This window comes from Zalophus californianus, chromosome 6, assembly GCF_009762305.2.
Source record: "Zalophus californianus isolate mZalCal1 chromosome 6, mZalCal1.pri.v2, whole genome shotgun sequence".
Taxonomy (NCBI): Eukaryota; Metazoa; Chordata; class Mammalia; order Carnivora; family Otariidae; genus Zalophus; species Zalophus californianus.
This window is the reverse complement of record NC_045600.1, coordinates 90,617,534-90,635,386: the sequence shown is the minus strand read 5'-3', so window position 1 is coordinate 90,635,386 and position 17,853 is coordinate 90,617,534. Positions and strand designations below refer to the sequence as shown.

At 36.8% G+C, this 17,853-nt stretch overlaps 1 protein-coding gene across 5 annotated transcripts in view; it reads right to left on the bottom strand.

The window, feature by feature from the left end:
- The window catches only part of GALK2 (galactokinase 2), a 132,889-nt gene that overhangs the window by 77,130 nt on the left and 37,906 nt on the right, over window positions 1-17,853 (bottom strand). For all 5 annotated transcript variants that reach the window (XM_027569735.2, XM_027569734.2, XM_027569736.2 and 2 more), the window contains one exon: window positions 17,615-17,761. In XM_027569735.2, the coding sequence (XP_027425536.2) occupies window positions 17,615-17,761 (147 nt within the window). The remainder of the gene's footprint in view (window positions 1-17,614; window positions 17,762-17,853) is intronic.

Below are 17,853 nucleotides of genomic sequence, written 5' to 3'. Positions count from 1 at the left end.
AATATAAGCTCCTTATCTACTTTACTTTTCCAGCCCCAATTCTAGAAGAGTGCCTGGTTGAATAAACACTGTTAAATAGGGCGCCTGGGTGGCTCAGATGGTTAAGAGTCTGCCTTCAGCTCAGGTCATGACCCCAGAGTCCTGGGATCGGGTCCCGCATTGGGCTCCCTGCTCCTTGGAAGCCTGCTTCTCCCTCTGCCTCTCTCTCTCTCTCTCTGTCTCTCATGAATAAATAAATAAAATCTTAAAAAAAAAACAAAACACTGTTAAATAAAGGAATGAAAAGTAAGGTTCTTTTTACTACCCTAACCCATTTGGCGTTCATGGTGTCCCTGAACCTCAGAGTTAAAAGGAAAATAAAAAGACTTCCAGTAACCCTAGCCTAACCATTTTCCAGAGATTCTCCCCTGTAGAGAAAATCTACATTTTGTTAATTTCAATGAGAATTATAGATTACTATCATCATCATCATCATTATCATTATTATAAAGTGAGGATGACTGTAATGATCTTTACCACTTACTATGACTTAGGTGTTGTACTTTATATAATTACTCTAATCTTCACAACAACTGTACTGGGTAAATATTATGATCCTAATTTTACAGGCAATGAAACAGAGAGATTAAGAATGTGCCAAATCACACAGCTCTTGAGGATATGAGCTAGGAGTCCAAGGTCTTGCTGAATCTAAAGGACATGCTCTTCGTACCATAACATCCTGTAGGAGGCTGAGCTAAAATCATCTTTTAATTACATCCTTCAGTATTTATGATCAGCCAAATTAATTTTCTATCATCTGCTCCCTTACCAATTCAGATACTATTAAAATAAGGAATTACATCCATTCATCCAAATTCTAAATAATCTCCAATAGTACTTCTTAAGTGTCTGGTAGGAGTGCCTGGGTGGCTCATTTGGCTGGGTGTCTGACTCTTGGTTTCTGCTCAGATCATGATCTCGGGGTCTGATCTTAGGGTCTTGGAATTAAGCCCTGCCATGCACTGGGCTCTGCGCTCAGTGGGAATCTGCTTCCCTTTTCCTTCTCTCTCTGTCCTTCTCCCCACTCTCACACTCTCTCTTTCTCTCTTTCTCTAAAATGAATAAATAAATCTTGAAGAAAAAATAAAGTATCTGGTATACTCAGTAACCAAGGAAAATTTAATTTGTAAAATACTCTTTGTCTTGATAATTTCTGGCACACCTGGATAAGTATCATTAAATTATTTTTATATGCCTGTATTATTCACTGCCTACTGGCTTCACTAAAATGTTCCATAAATATATTAGTTTTATAGCCTCACTCCTAGCATTTTCACCTAGGATTTGAGCCCAGCCTCTTGCTTTTATAATCATCAAAGGCCTTAGTACAATTGCGTTAGAAAAAGTGACAGTATACTTACCAAAATGCATCCCAACTCTGAAAAAGTAATACTTATAAATTGCTCAATATGCTTTTAAGAGTGAGCTACTAAAAATTTAATGGGAAAAAAATACTCAAAAGAGAAAAATAAAAATTATGTCTATAAATACTAAATCTAGAAATTAAACTTGAGAAACAGGAAAACTTGATAAATGAAACTTCTTATGAGTTTTTATTAGATTTTTCAAAGATAGTAAATTAAACACAATCATTTCAAGGGGTGTGGGTATTTGCAAATTAGATCAATGCACTTAGTTTTAATGGCAGGAAATATGCAGTACAGCTTTGAAATGCTTCACAATGATTTATGGTGTATCTGAATCCTTCCTTGTAGCCATGGAAAGCTGAATTTCACTCTCAGTTCTCACCCTCACTTTTTTGTTCTTTTCTCTTTCTTTTCCTTTTTTTACTATTTCATTTATTTTAATTAAAAGTAAGAGCAAACTATCCAAAGTAAGAATATATGTGGTCAGTTCAAGACCTTGGTTACCTCAGTATCTCCATCTAGTGGACATTGAGACTACAAAAGTTTATTTTATTCAATAAATTCCTGATTGCCAGTTATTAAACAAAGTAATTATGAGAAACATAACTAAAAAAAAAAAGTAAGAAAGAAAGGCAACAGTCCCCACCCCCCCCCCCCAGCCGCCCCACGCCATCCCGGGGGATGAAACTGTCAATCAGCAATACAACCACAGTCATATTACATTATTACACTATAATAAGTACCTAAGACAACAGTATACCAGTTTGGATATAGCTTTCCCAAGATTTCGGTTTTACTTCCAATAGTGATTTTCTTGTCACTAGGATCTAGAATCTTGAAAAATACATTAGAAGATTTAGATATAGTATAAGCAAGAGTTTAATTATTATTAAACAACTCCTCAAAAATTGATGGTCTTAAGAATTGCTCTACCTCTTAGATCACATAATCTTAGTGCTAGAAGAGGCCTCAAAGATTTAGTGGTCTAAATTCACTTATTTTACTAGTGAGGAAACTGAGACCCAGAGACAGACTTCCCCTCAGCCATAAAGCTAGAGAGTAGCAGTACCAGAATTCAGACCCAGGTCTGTTTTTCAGTCCCATACTCTCAAAATAATAATAAACGTATTTTCCTAGAAGAAGATACTGCTGTCTTTGGAACAAATCATTCATTTTATGGTTTTCTTTAACTCATCCAAATACAATACTAAAAACAGGGGGAAATGGCTATTATGCAGATGATGGCAGGTGATAACTCACTAATTTAATCCAATCCAACTAATTGTTTCCTTTATGCCAGGCAGTATAAAGTTGCTCATAAGAAAATGATACAATCATCTCTTTCTCCAGAGAGAGAGAAAAGGTTTTAAGGTTACCATTTGCCAGACTGGCTGCCCTTCTTTTATTCTCAATGGATTTATATGTCCTTTAAAATTAAAAAGGAATCTCCAGAGGTGCCTGGGTGGCTCAGTTGGTTAAACAGCTGCCTTCGGCTCAGGTCATGATCCTGGGGTCCTGGGATCAAGCCCCAAGTCCGGCTCCCTGCTCAGCAGAGAGTCTGCTTCTCCCTCTCCCTCTGCCTGCCACTCTGCCTACTTGTGCTCTCTATCTGTCAAATAGATAAATAAAAAATCTTTAAAAAAAAGGACTCTCCATTGTCAATTACCAGTACCTCGCCTAAGCCCTAAAAGGGCTGAATGAATCTGGGCCCATCCACATAATGACTGTGCCCTCCAAACAGTTTTGTTGTGTTGGTGCTGCTATTGTTGTTGTTGTTGTTGTTGTTGAGTGTTTTTAGACCTTAAGGGGAAGCAGAAGTAACATTAACATGATCTAAAAGTAAAACCGGCCATATCCCTTTGATATAACATAAAGTACAAATACATAATCCTGGAGCGAGGCTCTGAGAAGTCTGAGAGGCAAGACTCTGTTTCATGAAGCTGGCAGTTGCACCTTACTTTACAGAGTTAAGTGGCCTGGCAAAAGGATGAGTGTAAAGTTCTTTGCTTTTTTCCAAGTGCTAAACAGATGTGAATTGCATTATGCACAATTCAAAAGTATATATCTCACTGCACAAATGCTATTCGGAAAATACTCCTGCTTACAATACAAATCAATTTCAATTTAAGTTCCTCTGAGTAAGTTTCTAAAGATACTATGTCAAACATGTGGTAAATCTGAGAGCGCTGGGGTCCATTTAATGAAGCAGGTGGCTTATTCCTGAGAAATCCTAATTTAAAAAAAAAAAAAAATCCCTGAGTCTGTCAGGCTACTTGTGTCCAAGTACTTCACTTCAAAATGAAATGAAAGGGTGTACAGTATTTTCACCTCAAGGAAGATAAAAGTAAATGTATATGCAATGATCCCATCCTATGTGTTTACTTAAATATGACCAATGTGACTTTTCCTTCAAAATTATTAGTTTAGGGCGCCTGGGTGGCTCAGTCGGTTGAGTGTCTGCCTTTGGCTCAGGTCATGATCCAAGGGTCCTGGGATCGAGTCCTGCCTGGGCTCCCTGCTCAGTGAGAGAGTCTGGTTGTCCTTGTCCCTCTGCCCCTCCCCCCTGCTCATTTTCTCTCTCTCTCTCTCTAATAAATAAAACATTTTTTAAAAAAGCAAATACAAAATTATTAGTTTGGGACACCTGGTTGGCTCAGTCAGTGGAGCATGCAACTCTTGATCTTAGGGTCATGTGTTCAAGCCCCACACTGGGCATCAAGCTTACTTAAAAAAAAAAAAGTCAAATAGAAAATTGGTTAGTAAAGGGGTGGATGTTTGCAACATATAATACATGAATACTTAATATATAGAGTTCTTATGGAGTAATATAAACTGAGTAGATATATAACAAAGTCCAAAAAATGCAAATGACCAATAAAAAACATGGAAAAGACGTTTAAACTGTCTAATCATCAAAGATATGCCCAAGAAAGAATCTATCAGATTGGAAATTATTTTAAAGATTGATAAAGTGTTGGCAAGGCTGTGGGGAAATGGACTCTCATGTAATGTTGTTGTATATTAATTGATAAAATCTTTCTAGATGACAATTTGACAATGAATTTCAAAAGGTAAAATGATCAGGAACAAGGCAAGAATGTCCCCCATCACCACTGCTTTTCAACATCATTGTGGAAGTCCTAGTTAGTGCAATAAAACAAGAGAAAGAGATAAAAGACATACAGATTGGAAAAGAAGAAATAAAACTGTCTTTGTTTGCAGATGACATAATTATCTATGTAGAAAATCCAAAGGAATTAACAAAAATGAACTAGCAAGCAATTATAACAAGGTTGTAACATACTAGATTAATATACAAAATCAATCACTTCCTTATATACTAGCAATAAACAAGTGGAATTTGAAATTTAAAATACAGTATCATTTATATTAGCACCTAAAAAAATGAAATACTTAAGTATAAATTAAATATGTACAAGATTTATACAAGGAAAGCTATAAAACTCAAATGAAATCAAAGAACTAAATGGAGAGATATCCTATGTTCATGGATAGGAAGACTCAATATTGTTAAGGTGTTAATTTTTCCCAACTTGATCTATAGATTCAATGCAATCCCAACCAAAATTCCAGCAAGTTATCTTGTGATTATCATTGGATTCTAAAGTTTATATGGCAAAACACCCAGAATAGCAACACAATATGAAAGGAGAAGAAATAAGTCAATCAGAGAAAGACAAGTATCATATGATCTCACTGATAGGAGGAGTTTGAGAAACAAGACAGAGGATCATAGGGGAAGGGAAGGAAAAATGAAACAAGACGAAACCAGAGAGGGAGACAAACCATAAGAGACTCTTAATCTCAGGAAACAAACTGAGGGTTGCTGGAGTGGAGGGGGGTGGGAGGGATGGGGGTGCTGGGTGATGGACATTGGGGAGGGTATGTGCTACGGTGAGCGCTGTGAATTGTGTAAGACTGTTGAATCACAGACCTGTACCCCTGAAACAAATAATACATTATACGTTAATTTAAAAAAAATTTTTTAAAAAGAATAAAGTTGGAGGACTGATACTTTCCAATTTCAAGACTTACTATATGGCTACAGTAATCAGGACCGTGTGGTATTCAGAAAAGAACAGACAATTAGGTCAACGGGACAGAACAGAGAGTCCAGAAATCCATATAAATATAGCCTGATCTTTGACAAAGGAGCAAAAGCAATACAATGGAGCAAAGACAGTCTTTTCAAGAAACAGTACTGGAACAACTGGGCATCCATATGCAAAAAAAAAAAAAAAATGAATCTAAACACAGACCTTACACCTTTACAAAAATTAAACCAAAATGGATCACAGACCTAAATGTAAAACAAAACTATAAAACTCCTAGAAGATGACATAGAAGAAAACCTAGGTGACTTAGGGTTTGGCAATGACTTCTGAGATAAGGCACAGTCCATAAAAGAAAGAATTAATAATCTGGATTTCATTAAAATTAAACATTTCCCGGGTGCCTGGGTGGCTCAGTCGCTAAACTCATAAGCTGTCTGCCTTCGGCTCAGGTCATGGTCCCAGGGTCCTGGGATCGAGCCCCGCATCGGGCTCCCTGCTCAGCAGGAAGCCTGCTTCTCCCTCTCCCACTCCCCCTGCTTGTGTTCCCTCTCTCGCTATCTCTCTCTCTGTCAAATAAATAAATAAAATATTTTAAAAAAAAATTAAACATTTCTGCTCCGCAAAAGATGATATCAAGAGAATAAAAAGAGAAGCCACCATCTGGAAGAAAATATTTGCAAAAGACATATTTGATAAGGGACTGTTAACCAAAATATACAAAGAACTCTTAAAACTCAACAATATGAAATAAACAACCTGTTTAAAAAATGAGACAAAAGACCTCAAGAGACACTTCACCAAAGAAGATATACAAATGGCAAATAAGCATATGAAACAATGCTCCACATCAATGTCATTGGGAAAATGCAAATTAAAACAACAATGAGATTAGTACACACCTATTAAAATGGCCAAAATCCAGAACTCCAAATGCTGGTAAGAATGTGGAGCAACAGGAACTCTCATTCATTGCTAGTGGGAACGCAAAATGATACAGCCACTTTGAAAGACAGTTTGACAGTTTCTTTCAAAATTTTAACATATTCTTTTCATACATTTAAGCAATCACACTCCTTGTAATTTACCCAAAGGAGTTGAAACTTATGTCCACACAAAAACCTGCACACAGATGTTTATAGCTGCTTTATTCATAATTGGCAAAACTTGAAAAGCAAGCAAGATGTCCTTCAGTAGGTAAATGGATAAACTATGTAATATCCACACAATGAAATATTATACAGAGTTAAAAAGAAATGAACTTGTATGTTCATCTTTTAGTTATTTTCTCTGCATACAGTAATGTAGTAGGTAAGGACTATACACATAAGTGGTATACTTAATATCATGGGGATTGTCCCAGTTGATTCTTTAAATACTAGATAACATTTAACTTATTCCCGGGTGCAAGTCAAAGTTTGGAGGCCTTGAAACATAGTGACCTAATAATGATAAGGATCTACAGATCACAGCAAAAGTTCAACACAACCAAGGCATATGCATGAATTTTCAGCAACAGTGGTTTCATTTGAAGCCACTTGGAAACAGTGAACCATATTCCTCCAATCAGTTACTCCCTAATTTGTCTTGTTTGCCTTAGTTTATGCTAAAGGTAAACATGTATTTAGCTTAGTAAAGGAAATGGAAAAAAAGAAAAACCAGAGGTGACCTAAACAACCTTTGCAAAGCAAGGCTTCTAATCTGCAAATTGCTTAGTCACAGCATCCAAGTGAATCCAAATTACTCAAAATCATTAAATAAATGATTCAGTCTCCAATCCTACTCCTAAAAAAAGAATATAATGAGAGATACAAACACAATGCCACCTAATTGAAAGAAACTTGGTTCTTTTTTATTGATAAAACTATGTGAATGGTTTTATATTTACATATTAACAATATTAACTTAAAATTTCAAACATTTTTAAACACAGGCCACCCAGTGCTAATGCTCAGCCCTCCTGGTTTTTGTACTAGTGAGCACATGGCTTTAGTCCATGTCCAACACTTAATTAAGATTCTTTTCAAAAGATTATATTCTGGATTTACCGTCTTCTTAGAGGCCATGCTGCTGCAGTTCATTAGCAGCCCACATCTGGCTGGAATGTTTTAAACTACTATTTTCCTTAACCATTATATGGATAAGGTTTTTGTTATTCTATACAAACTGAAACAACGTCCTTCAATGAACTTCTAAACATAATTTTAGTGACAGTGCAACTGTTTTCTGATTGTTCTTATATCATGTAGCAAACTGCTACTAAAATATTCTCATCAGAGTTTAAACTTTTGTGTAATTGTGAGATTCTTTTCATTTTCATGTAGACCTTATCTTTACTTTTTAAGGACAAGATCTCATTCTGAAGGTCAAGAAATATTTAACTCAAATGTAGCTATATACAGAGAAAAATATACCCTTAAATTTTCTCAGGGAAACTCAGGAAATAAAAATTTGGACATATCTGGCACAGAAGGTTGAGCATTTCACTGACTCTGCTTCTGAACCTCCAAGATCCCTTGTACAGTATGGATTTCAAACACCAAAACACTCCTCTGAAAGAGGATCAATCCATGTCTATACAATTAACTTGCCCCTGAAATTAAGTTACCTAAGCCTGTTGAGGGACTTAAACAACTAGAAGAGTTGTATGTCCTCACATAAAATTTTGAAAAGGAATGTCATGAGGCAGCATAGGAATTTCTAGGCCTTGGCTGACACATTTTAGTCAGTCTGGCTCAGAGAACTGTTATAATACACTTAAGGGTTCACTCTGCCTGAAATGCCCTGGGCCCCTCCCAGTACTCTGTGTCAAGACACAGCCTACCCTTGCTTTTTTAGAACTTACCACTTATTTGAAAACTTCCCCATTTAAGGACACCAAGTAGCCATTCTTATAACCTGTTCTCCATTTACACATAAAATACTTCATACCTTGTATGAGCTAAATGCTCAGTTAATGAATCTTCTGTGAGTACCCCACTATGTGCATTTAAGTTCCATAAGGGCATTGACCATTTCTTTTCTTTTCTTTTTGTTTATCTTTTAGATTATTTTCTCCCTGGTCAGTATAAGGTACAGCATACTACTTCCAACTGCAAGAAACTCAAAGCAATATGAATCACATCTCGACACCTCAGCTCACAGCCCTCCAAAGGCCTTCTATTATACTTGGAATGAAATCCAAAGAAGACTCTACACAATGTGGCAATGTGGGCTCTGGGCACCACTCTTCAGCTTACCTCCCACCACCCTGCCCTCTCCCCATTCACCACACCACCCCACACTGGCCTCTGCTATTCCTGGGACATGACAAACATGCTTTAGCTTTTGGGCTTTTGGATGTGCTGTTCCTTCTGCTTCCCTTTTGTGCTCACTCCTTAGTCTCTGTTAAAATGGCTCCTCCTTAAAAAGGACTTTTGACTCCTCACCTAAAATAGAAACTTCCCCTCACTACAGCCTATTTTTCTTCATAGCCCTGGCTGATATTCTATATTTATTTAGTTATTCATTATCTTCTACTATCACCACATACACCAGCATGTAAGTTCCATGAAAGTAGGGGCTTCACCGACTTTATTCACAGCTGTATCCCTGGTGTCTAGAATAATGCCTGGCACTTGGTAGGTGTTCAGTAAATGTCACCAAATGCTATTTCCACGACTTCGGATAGGAAGTTTATACTGTGGATGAAAAGCCTATCTTCTCTGGGAAGCACACCCTCATAAATCCAGTGTTATTCCTCTTACATTCCAAGCTTCCCAATAACAAACAGGATTCTTGATGCCTAACCATGAGCTTCTCCAGTTTCCTCAGTGGACAGCAACTCTCAAGGGAAAGTTTTATGCCCAATCCATATTCCAGGTTACATCACATGAATTGTATTTTTGACAAATGCCAAAAGATAACTGTGCATAGAATGCCCTCCAACCCCACAGCTCCCTGCTGATCATTTCAGCCCTCATCAACCAGTCATAGGGGATTTCTTCTCCTCAGATTTTAACATGAGGATGTAGTTCAGCCCTATATTCTTCCTATTATACCCCTCCCTCCTCCAGAGTGGGTCTTCTGAACATCACTTACTCAGTCCGGCATCTCCTGAATTCAGAGTCTACACCCTACCCCACCCCATCCCACCCCAGCAGAGGGAAGAATTTGTGGGTAGAAGTCCACCTAACACACCTTACTATCCAAGGCTAGCCTCCAGAATTGCAACCTGTTTCCCAAGCCAGCCCCCTATCTCTAATCTAAGATCCTTAGAACGAACTTGGTCTTTCCATTCTTGGCCTCCAAGGACAATTCAAGAAAGACAGAAACTGAACACAAGTCTAGAGCAACTTGAATCCTGAGCTAAAAAAGTACAGGCATACTTTACAGAATGTATCACCACCTCACATTTTCCTGATAGAACACTTGGCTTTTGATACTCAAACTTCATAGACTATATATATCTCTCAATACAACACTTTTTGAAAGGTGTTTATGTAAAATATATATATATATATTTACACCCTGAAGCTTAAAAACAACATTGCTAACAAAATAGTGTACAGAATACTGGGTTACCAGGTGTCCTCAGAGAAGACATACAATGTACTACTATGTAAAGTAACTGCTTCTTTTTTTTGTTTTGTTTTTTGTTTTCAAAATGTAGTCTATTTTAATTATTCAAAGAACTTATTTTGTGTAAAGTAACTGCTTCTTAACAACCAAATTAATTGTTTCATGTTCTAGAATATTGTTTTACCTATTTTTCATTGTATTTCTGTGTTACTTACATAGAGGAATTTTTACTGTGTTTTTGTAACATTGTAGGAAATTAGGTAGAGGTTCTGAGTTGAGGAGTAATGCATTATAATTTCTCCTATTTAAAATAATAAGAATTAGGCCTATGAATTTTTGCAGAACAACTGATTTTTGGAATGGACTCCTCATGTTAAGTGAAAGTTGCCTGTATTTTCTTGGATTCCTTCACCCAAAACCTATCAGCAAGCTTCTCCCTCAGCTGTTGTGATTTGGTCTTGCCCCAACAGCTCATCTGTTCTTACTCTCTAACTATGATGCCTTGAATCCCTTCCTGCATCTTCATGTCCACCCTCCAGTTCCTCCCCCTTACCTTTTCATTCCATTCACCCCTTCTCACCATCTTTTTCTTTATTCTCAGTTAATTTTTACTTTTGGAGAAGGGATATATGCATATAACCTAAAAGATCAAAGGAGCTACAAGGCTTGAAACAAAAGCAGTCCATAATTCTCCTGTTCGCACCCCCATCCCCAATGCAGCATGCCCAGAGTCAAACACTTTCCATTCTTAGCTCTTGCTTTAAATTATCAAAAAAGCTGAGTAAAATGCTATCTCCTCATTATTCCATTTTAAACTTTATCTACAGCCTTCATATTAGGATCAGTAAGGATTTTAGCTCTCTTAGACTCTCCTTTCCCTACCTCCCTTTTGTGTTCACTCCTTAGTCTCTGTTAAAATGGCTCCTCCATAAAAATGTATGCCAAAATTTTTGGTTAAATCAATATTCAGTGTACTTATTATTGAGACTAGTGTTATGAGCCAAGTCATGAAAAATTATTGATTTCCTTTCTGGAACATTTTTTTGTGTTTTTCCTATATTTAATAATTGCCTAATTTCCTCATTTGCTTAGTTGTATTTGCATGTCCAGCGAAGCCTTCCTATCCCCTACAATAACTCTGTAAAATCATTCTCAATCCATTTTTCCATATGGTCAAACATGTCAGATTTACCACTTGTTGTTGTTGTTATTGTTTTCCTGATAATATTTATCAATTCCATTTTTTCCCTCCCTCTTCTGGTTCTTATCTGTACTGTGCCCTAAGCCTCTGGGTGTCATAGGTGTTACATTGGGTTTTCCCTTAACCAATGTTCTATAAATACCCAACTCCTCTCTCCTGTATTGGATTTCCCACTTCCTAGTTCCCATGTCATCTTTCTTGGTTTATTCCCTAGTTTTGGTGGCTTACCTTCTATAGACTTTTATGCTGCATGTCTGAGAATGTTTTATTCTATCTTTATACTTAATCAATTCATTTATTCTAAACTAGAATTCATTTATATTTTGAAGATTATAACTCAAAAGATTATAATTCATTATATTACTCTGTTGCCTTCTATCTTCTAAAACTATTTTTGATAAATTTTCATTCCCTTCTTTTCTCTTCTCTCCTCTTTTCTCAATCAGCTGTTAGTGTGTTTTCTATTAACATTCAAGTTTCAAGCCTCCTGGATGATGTACTTTGATTTGTTTTTTCTCTTTTCTTTTTTAAAAATTAAAAAAATTTTTTTTTAATTTGTAAAAATTTAAAAATTAAAACAAAAAATTGTTTATTTTCATTTATTATGCTGAACACCCAATGAGCACCTTTCAATTTGAAAATTCATTCTTCACTTTAGAGAAATATTTTTTTTTAAAATATAGTTTTATAATGACTCCTTTTTTTCTCCTTACTAGTTGGATACAGAATTTCTGGAACTGATCTACAAATGTTCCTATCTTTCTCTCTCTTATTGTCCCTCTCTTCTTTTCCCTACTTTATCAGAGAGTTCTTCCAATCTTTTACTGAAACTTCTGTTTTAGCTATCATATTTTTAATATTCAAAAACTCTTATTGTTTGGTCCTTTTCAAAAAACGAAACTCTGTTCTTTCTTCAACATTTTATTTTATCTCTCTGAGGATATCATGGCTTCTTTGAAGCATTCTTCTGCTCTCAGCATTGTCTCTGTTTTCTCTGAGTACCTTTTTTAATTTTTGTTTCTTTGGTTGTTTGTGTGCTTCATGTTGGAGGCTTTCTTCCAAAGTCTGATTATCTTTTGATACCCTATCGTATTTAAGAGTGAATCACTAGAAAGGTTATTTGTAAGTGGGCCTCTAATCGGGTCATAGAGTAGCTGGAGAATTTTTGTGGGAGGAAGTCACCAAATGTCAATATCTATACGTCTCTTCTCCAGGATGGTTCCATTTCTTCTGAGAGGATCTTCCAGTATTCCTAGTGGGATGTGGAATGGTAAGGCTGCCAGTATACTAGAGCTGAGAACAGGAAGGGAGTTGGGAATTTCACTGTTCAGATGTAGAATGTCCTTTAATCCCCCAGTTTTCAATTCTATTCTCATCCTGCCTTTCTCAGTGTTCAGTGTTGCCAGACTATCTCTGATTGTTTCTCCAGAGATTCCTGCAAAAGTGGGGGGAAATGGTGTCCTTGCTTATGGGGTTAACAGTAGGCTCTGAAGGTCTATCTTCTCCTCATAAAAGCTTTCAAATAGATTCCCACCTACCATGTCACCCTACTTTCTATGGTACTGGGTGCCTCTAATTCCTAAGCCTTTCCAGACAGCTGTGAATCAACTTGCCTTCCATCTGTACTTCCTTCCACAGCACTTGGCTCTGACCTTTCTTTACTCTGCTAAGTCAAGCACCATCCTTCCACCTATCTTCCATCTTTGTATCTTGTGGTTTAGAGTTATTTATGTCTCCTTGATTTACCAAAGATGAAACCTGTGCCTCCATTTTCTTGCTTTCCCTATTGTTTGGGGATGGTTTTTTTGAGAAAAGAAAAACAAATGAGGCTGGGGAAAGAAAGAGTAGATATGTTCTTTGTTCTGGCATCTTGAAACCAGAAGTCTCTAGCCTTTTCTATTTCATAGGTCTTTTTATTACACCATAGTCTCTTCTGCCAGTTTCCTTCTCATTCATAATTTCGGTCTTCCAGAATTTCTGGGTGACTAGCCATCTTGTTTTAGTGGTTTCAGACATATAACATTTCATTTATTCATAAGTTAACAAATTCCATATCTACTTACCATATCTCATTTGCAGTAATTAATATCTGCAATTTAACAGGGACTACTGGATGTACATATTAACTGGAAGGGGATTATTCATCAATTGGGAGAGATTAGTCACCGATCTCTTGTGGGACTTATCTTTCTTATCAAATAGGCTGGTTATTCTCTGTTTGCCTTTCTGCCCCCAATTCTCACACTTTTCTGTACCCCAGAAGACTGACTTCTATGGACAACTCCCCTTGTCCATTCCCTCTCACTGCCATTCCTACCCACTTCCCTCTTTCACTGCCTCATTGCATCTCTGGCAACATTATAGCTATCATAGCTCCTAAAGTATGATAGCTTCTGCTTTCACAAGGGAACTCTTCCTAGTTGGTTCCCCTGACTCTACTCACATCTCCGTAAATAGTCTCTTTATTAAACTGTCTTCATTTATACCCCGTGTGCCATTTGTTTCTTATTGGACACTGACTGATATATCAGTTTTAAAAAATTTTTTAACTAGCTCTTCTCTAAAGTACATTGACTTGTTGCATTCTTTGTCAACAATGGGCACTTAACTATAAAGACTCTGAGCAAATCAGGCTTCCTTTCAATTAAGATTCTATCTCACTACAGCAAAGAAACTCTCCTAATTAATGATGCTAAGCCCCTAGGAAATATAAGCATTGTCAGTGCAACTTAGACTAACAGAGAAAGCTAGGATATACATATTGTTCCCTTTAGGCAATGGAGTCGGTTCTTTTTTTTTTTTATGTTATGTTAATCACCATACATTACATCATTAGTTTTTGATGTAGTGTTCTGTGATTCATTGTTTGCATATAACACCCAGTGCTCCACGCAGAACGTGCCCTCTTTAATACCCATCACCAGGCCAACCCATCCCCCCACCTTCCTCCCCTCTAGAACCCTCAGCTTGTTTCTCAGAGTCCATAGTCTCTCATGGTTCGTCTCCCCCTCGGATTTCCTGCCCTTCATTCTTCCCCTCCTGCTATCTTCTTTTTCTTTTTTTTTAACATATAATGTATTATTTGTTTCAGAGGTACAGATCTGTGATTCAACAGTCTTGCACAATTGCTGTGGAGTCAGTTCTGATAAAAGTATATTTGCTATTTTTTATTCAATTTTTTAATTGAGGTATAACTAACATACTTATATTAGTTTCAGGTATACAACATAATGATTTGATATCTGTATATATTGTGAAATGATCATCACAATAAGTCTAGTTAGCATCCATCACCATACATAGTTATCTTGTGATGAGAACCTTTAAGATTTACTCTCTTAGCAACTTTCAAATATGCAACGCAGTGTTGTTAACTATAGTTACCATCCTGTACATTATATCCCATGATGTATTTATTTTATAACTGGAAGCTTGTACCTTTTGACTCCCTCTACCCATTTCACCCATCCCCCAACCACCACTCTGGCAACAAATAATTTGTTCTCTCACGTATTAGCTTGGGTTTTAAAAAAAAATTTTAGGGGCACCTGGGTGGCTCAGTCGGGTAGCATCCAACTCTTGATTTTAGCTCAGGTCATGATCTCAGGGTTGTGAGATCAAACCTCACATCAGGCTCCACACTGGGTATGGAGTCTGCTTGAGATTCTCTCTCTCTCTCTCTCCCTCTGCCCCTCCCCCCACCTCTCTCTCCCTCTCTAAAAGAGATAACAATAAAATAAAACATTAAAAAAATTTTTTTAGATTGCACAAGTGAAATCATACATATTTGTCTTTTCACATCTGATGTATTTCACTTAGCACAATGCTCTCAAGTTCCCTCCATGTTGTTGCCATTGGCAAGATTTCATTCTTTTTTATGGCTAACTAATATGCCATCGTACATATATACCACATTTTCTTTATCCATTCATCCATCAACAGATACTTCATTGTTTCTGTACCTTTACTATTGCAAATAACACTCAGTGTACATAGGGGTGCATATATCTTTTCAAGTTAATGTGCTCAATTTCTTCAGATAAATGCCCAAAAATGCAATTGCTGGAGCATATGGTAGCTCTATTTTTAATTTTTTGAGGAACATCCATACTGTTTTTCATAATAGCTGCACCAATTTACATTCCCACCAACAGTGCACAAGGATTCCCTTTTCTCCACATCTTCACCAACAACTACTTATTTCTTATCTTTTTGATACTAGCCATTCTGACAGGTGCGAAGTAATATTTCAGTGTGGTTTAGATTTGCATTTCCCTGATGATAAGTGATGTTGAGCACCCTTTCATGTGTCTGTTGGCCATCTGTATGTCTTCTCTGGAAAAATGTCTATTCAGACACTCTGCCCATTTTTAATCATATTGTTTGTTTTTATGCTATTGAGTTGTATGAGTTCTTTATATATTTTGGATATTAACACCATAGCAAATAAATAATTGGCAAATATTTTTTCCTATTCAGTAGGTTGCCGTTTTCTTTTGTTGATGGTTTCTTTTTCTGTGCAAAAGCTTTTTGTTTTGATGTAGTCCCACAATTCAGTTTCATCTATATTCCTTATTCAACAAATCACACCAAGGCAGAGACCTGGGTAAATCCTTGACTCATCTCTGTCCCTCATCCCCATACCCAATCAATGACCAAGTCTTATTGATTCTGTCTGAGATGTACTTTAATTCTATGATCGAGGTCTCTCCATTCTCACCACCATTTCCCTAGACCAAATCATTTCCCTATTACCAATATTGTTACTACCCTCATATCTAGATTTTATAATAGAGCCAGAGGGATCTTTCTAAAATATAGGTATGATCATGATACCCTCTTCCTAAAAGCCTGAAATGGTTTTACACTGCTATCAAGATAAAGCTCAAATTCCTCAACATGGCTTACAAGCCCCAGCATCTGGTGTCCTACCCTGCCATCCAAATTACTCCAGCCAAATTAAGCCCCTTTTAGTTCCTCCAACAATCTATGATCACTCTTACTCTAGATATTCCCACATAAGGTTCCCTCCACTTGATACATGCCTCTTGATGTTGCCAGTGTTTTCATGCTATCACTATTTCTTGACAAACATCTACAAATCCTTGTGTCTCAGCTTAGATGTCCCATGCTCTCTAAATCTGCATTTAGTGTGCTCCCATAGCACACTACTTATCCACTTATCACACTCTATTATAGTTGCCTGTTACTTATCTCTGTTCCCCTTTCAGATCATAAGCACTATGAGGGTTAAAACTGGATCTATTATAGCTCCAATGCTTTGAACATTACCTCGTACAAAGTAGCCACTAAATAAATAATGGCTAAATGATGACCAAATGAATAAACAAATAAAGCATTAGATTAAACCTAGTACCAGTGGAAGCACATTACACATATGGACTTTTTTTCCCTTGCTTTCTTTCCTCCCAATAAATGAAAAACAAGTAAGTTGCCCTTCCCATCAAATAAGCCATAGCTTACAAAGGGCTAACCAATGTATACTTACACATGACAGCCAAAGAGAACTCTATCTGAGCCTTTGCTTTCTCCTTTATTTCTTTCCTCTTACACATAAAATTTTCAAACTGAAAGTTTAAACAGGCTGAAGACAGACCAAGCATGTGGCTGACTTTCTCTTGATCTGCCTGATGCCCTCCCCAAACCATCTATAAATGTGGTAGTATATGTGCATGGGATAAAAAAGAACCTATGATAACATTTTGTTTGAACCAGAACTCCAAAGCACTAATTAAAGCTGAGCACACCTGCTCTGAACTGCAAAGTCAGAGATTTATGTGAACTTGTAAAGTTGAGGCTTTCTGACCTTTTGTAGGTTTTATGTTTCCTTTAAATAAGCATTTCCTCTTTGTAATGCAATATTTTTTTTAAAGTTTATTTCAGTGACTAACCTGCTGGTATAAACAGATACGCTGTTCAGTTCCTTTATTGCCTGGTCTTTACCCTTTTTACCCAGTGCCTGTCAAATGTTTAATTTAAGGTTTTGGTTGAAAATAAGCAGGTCCAACTATGAGGCCTACAATTTCTTTGTCTAAACTGAACTTGTTAGTGAGGTGATCCAAAAAGATATCCATGCACTCACACTCCACACTTAATGTAAGAATATAAGAGCATTTTAATACAGTTATTCACAGATCTGCTCATTACTTGCAAAGTATCAGATACTTTATAGCAGTTTATCACAAGCAGGACTTATTAATTTGTTAGGTTACTGTGCCTGCCCATGTATAGAGTCCTTTCAGGTAAGACAAAGTTTTTAATCAAAGTAAGATGTTATAATTTTGAGATTCGGATACTAATGGCTTTAGAAAGAGAGAGTTCTGTGAGGCTAACACATTCAATTTGGTTACCTTGGATAGGTTCATTCCCAGCACTGTGAGTGTCACCAAGCCAGCACAACAGACCAGAGCACTGGAGCTGGAGAGTCCAGAACTCGGTGGGATGTTTCCATCTACCAAGCAATTCATTCCAGTCAGGTTGCTAAGACCAAAGTGTTCCTAAGAATAGAAGGAAAAATAGTGCTAGTAACTTTGGTGCTGGATTCGAGGAGTAGCAAAACATTCTTTCATTCCCCAGAGAGCAAACATTT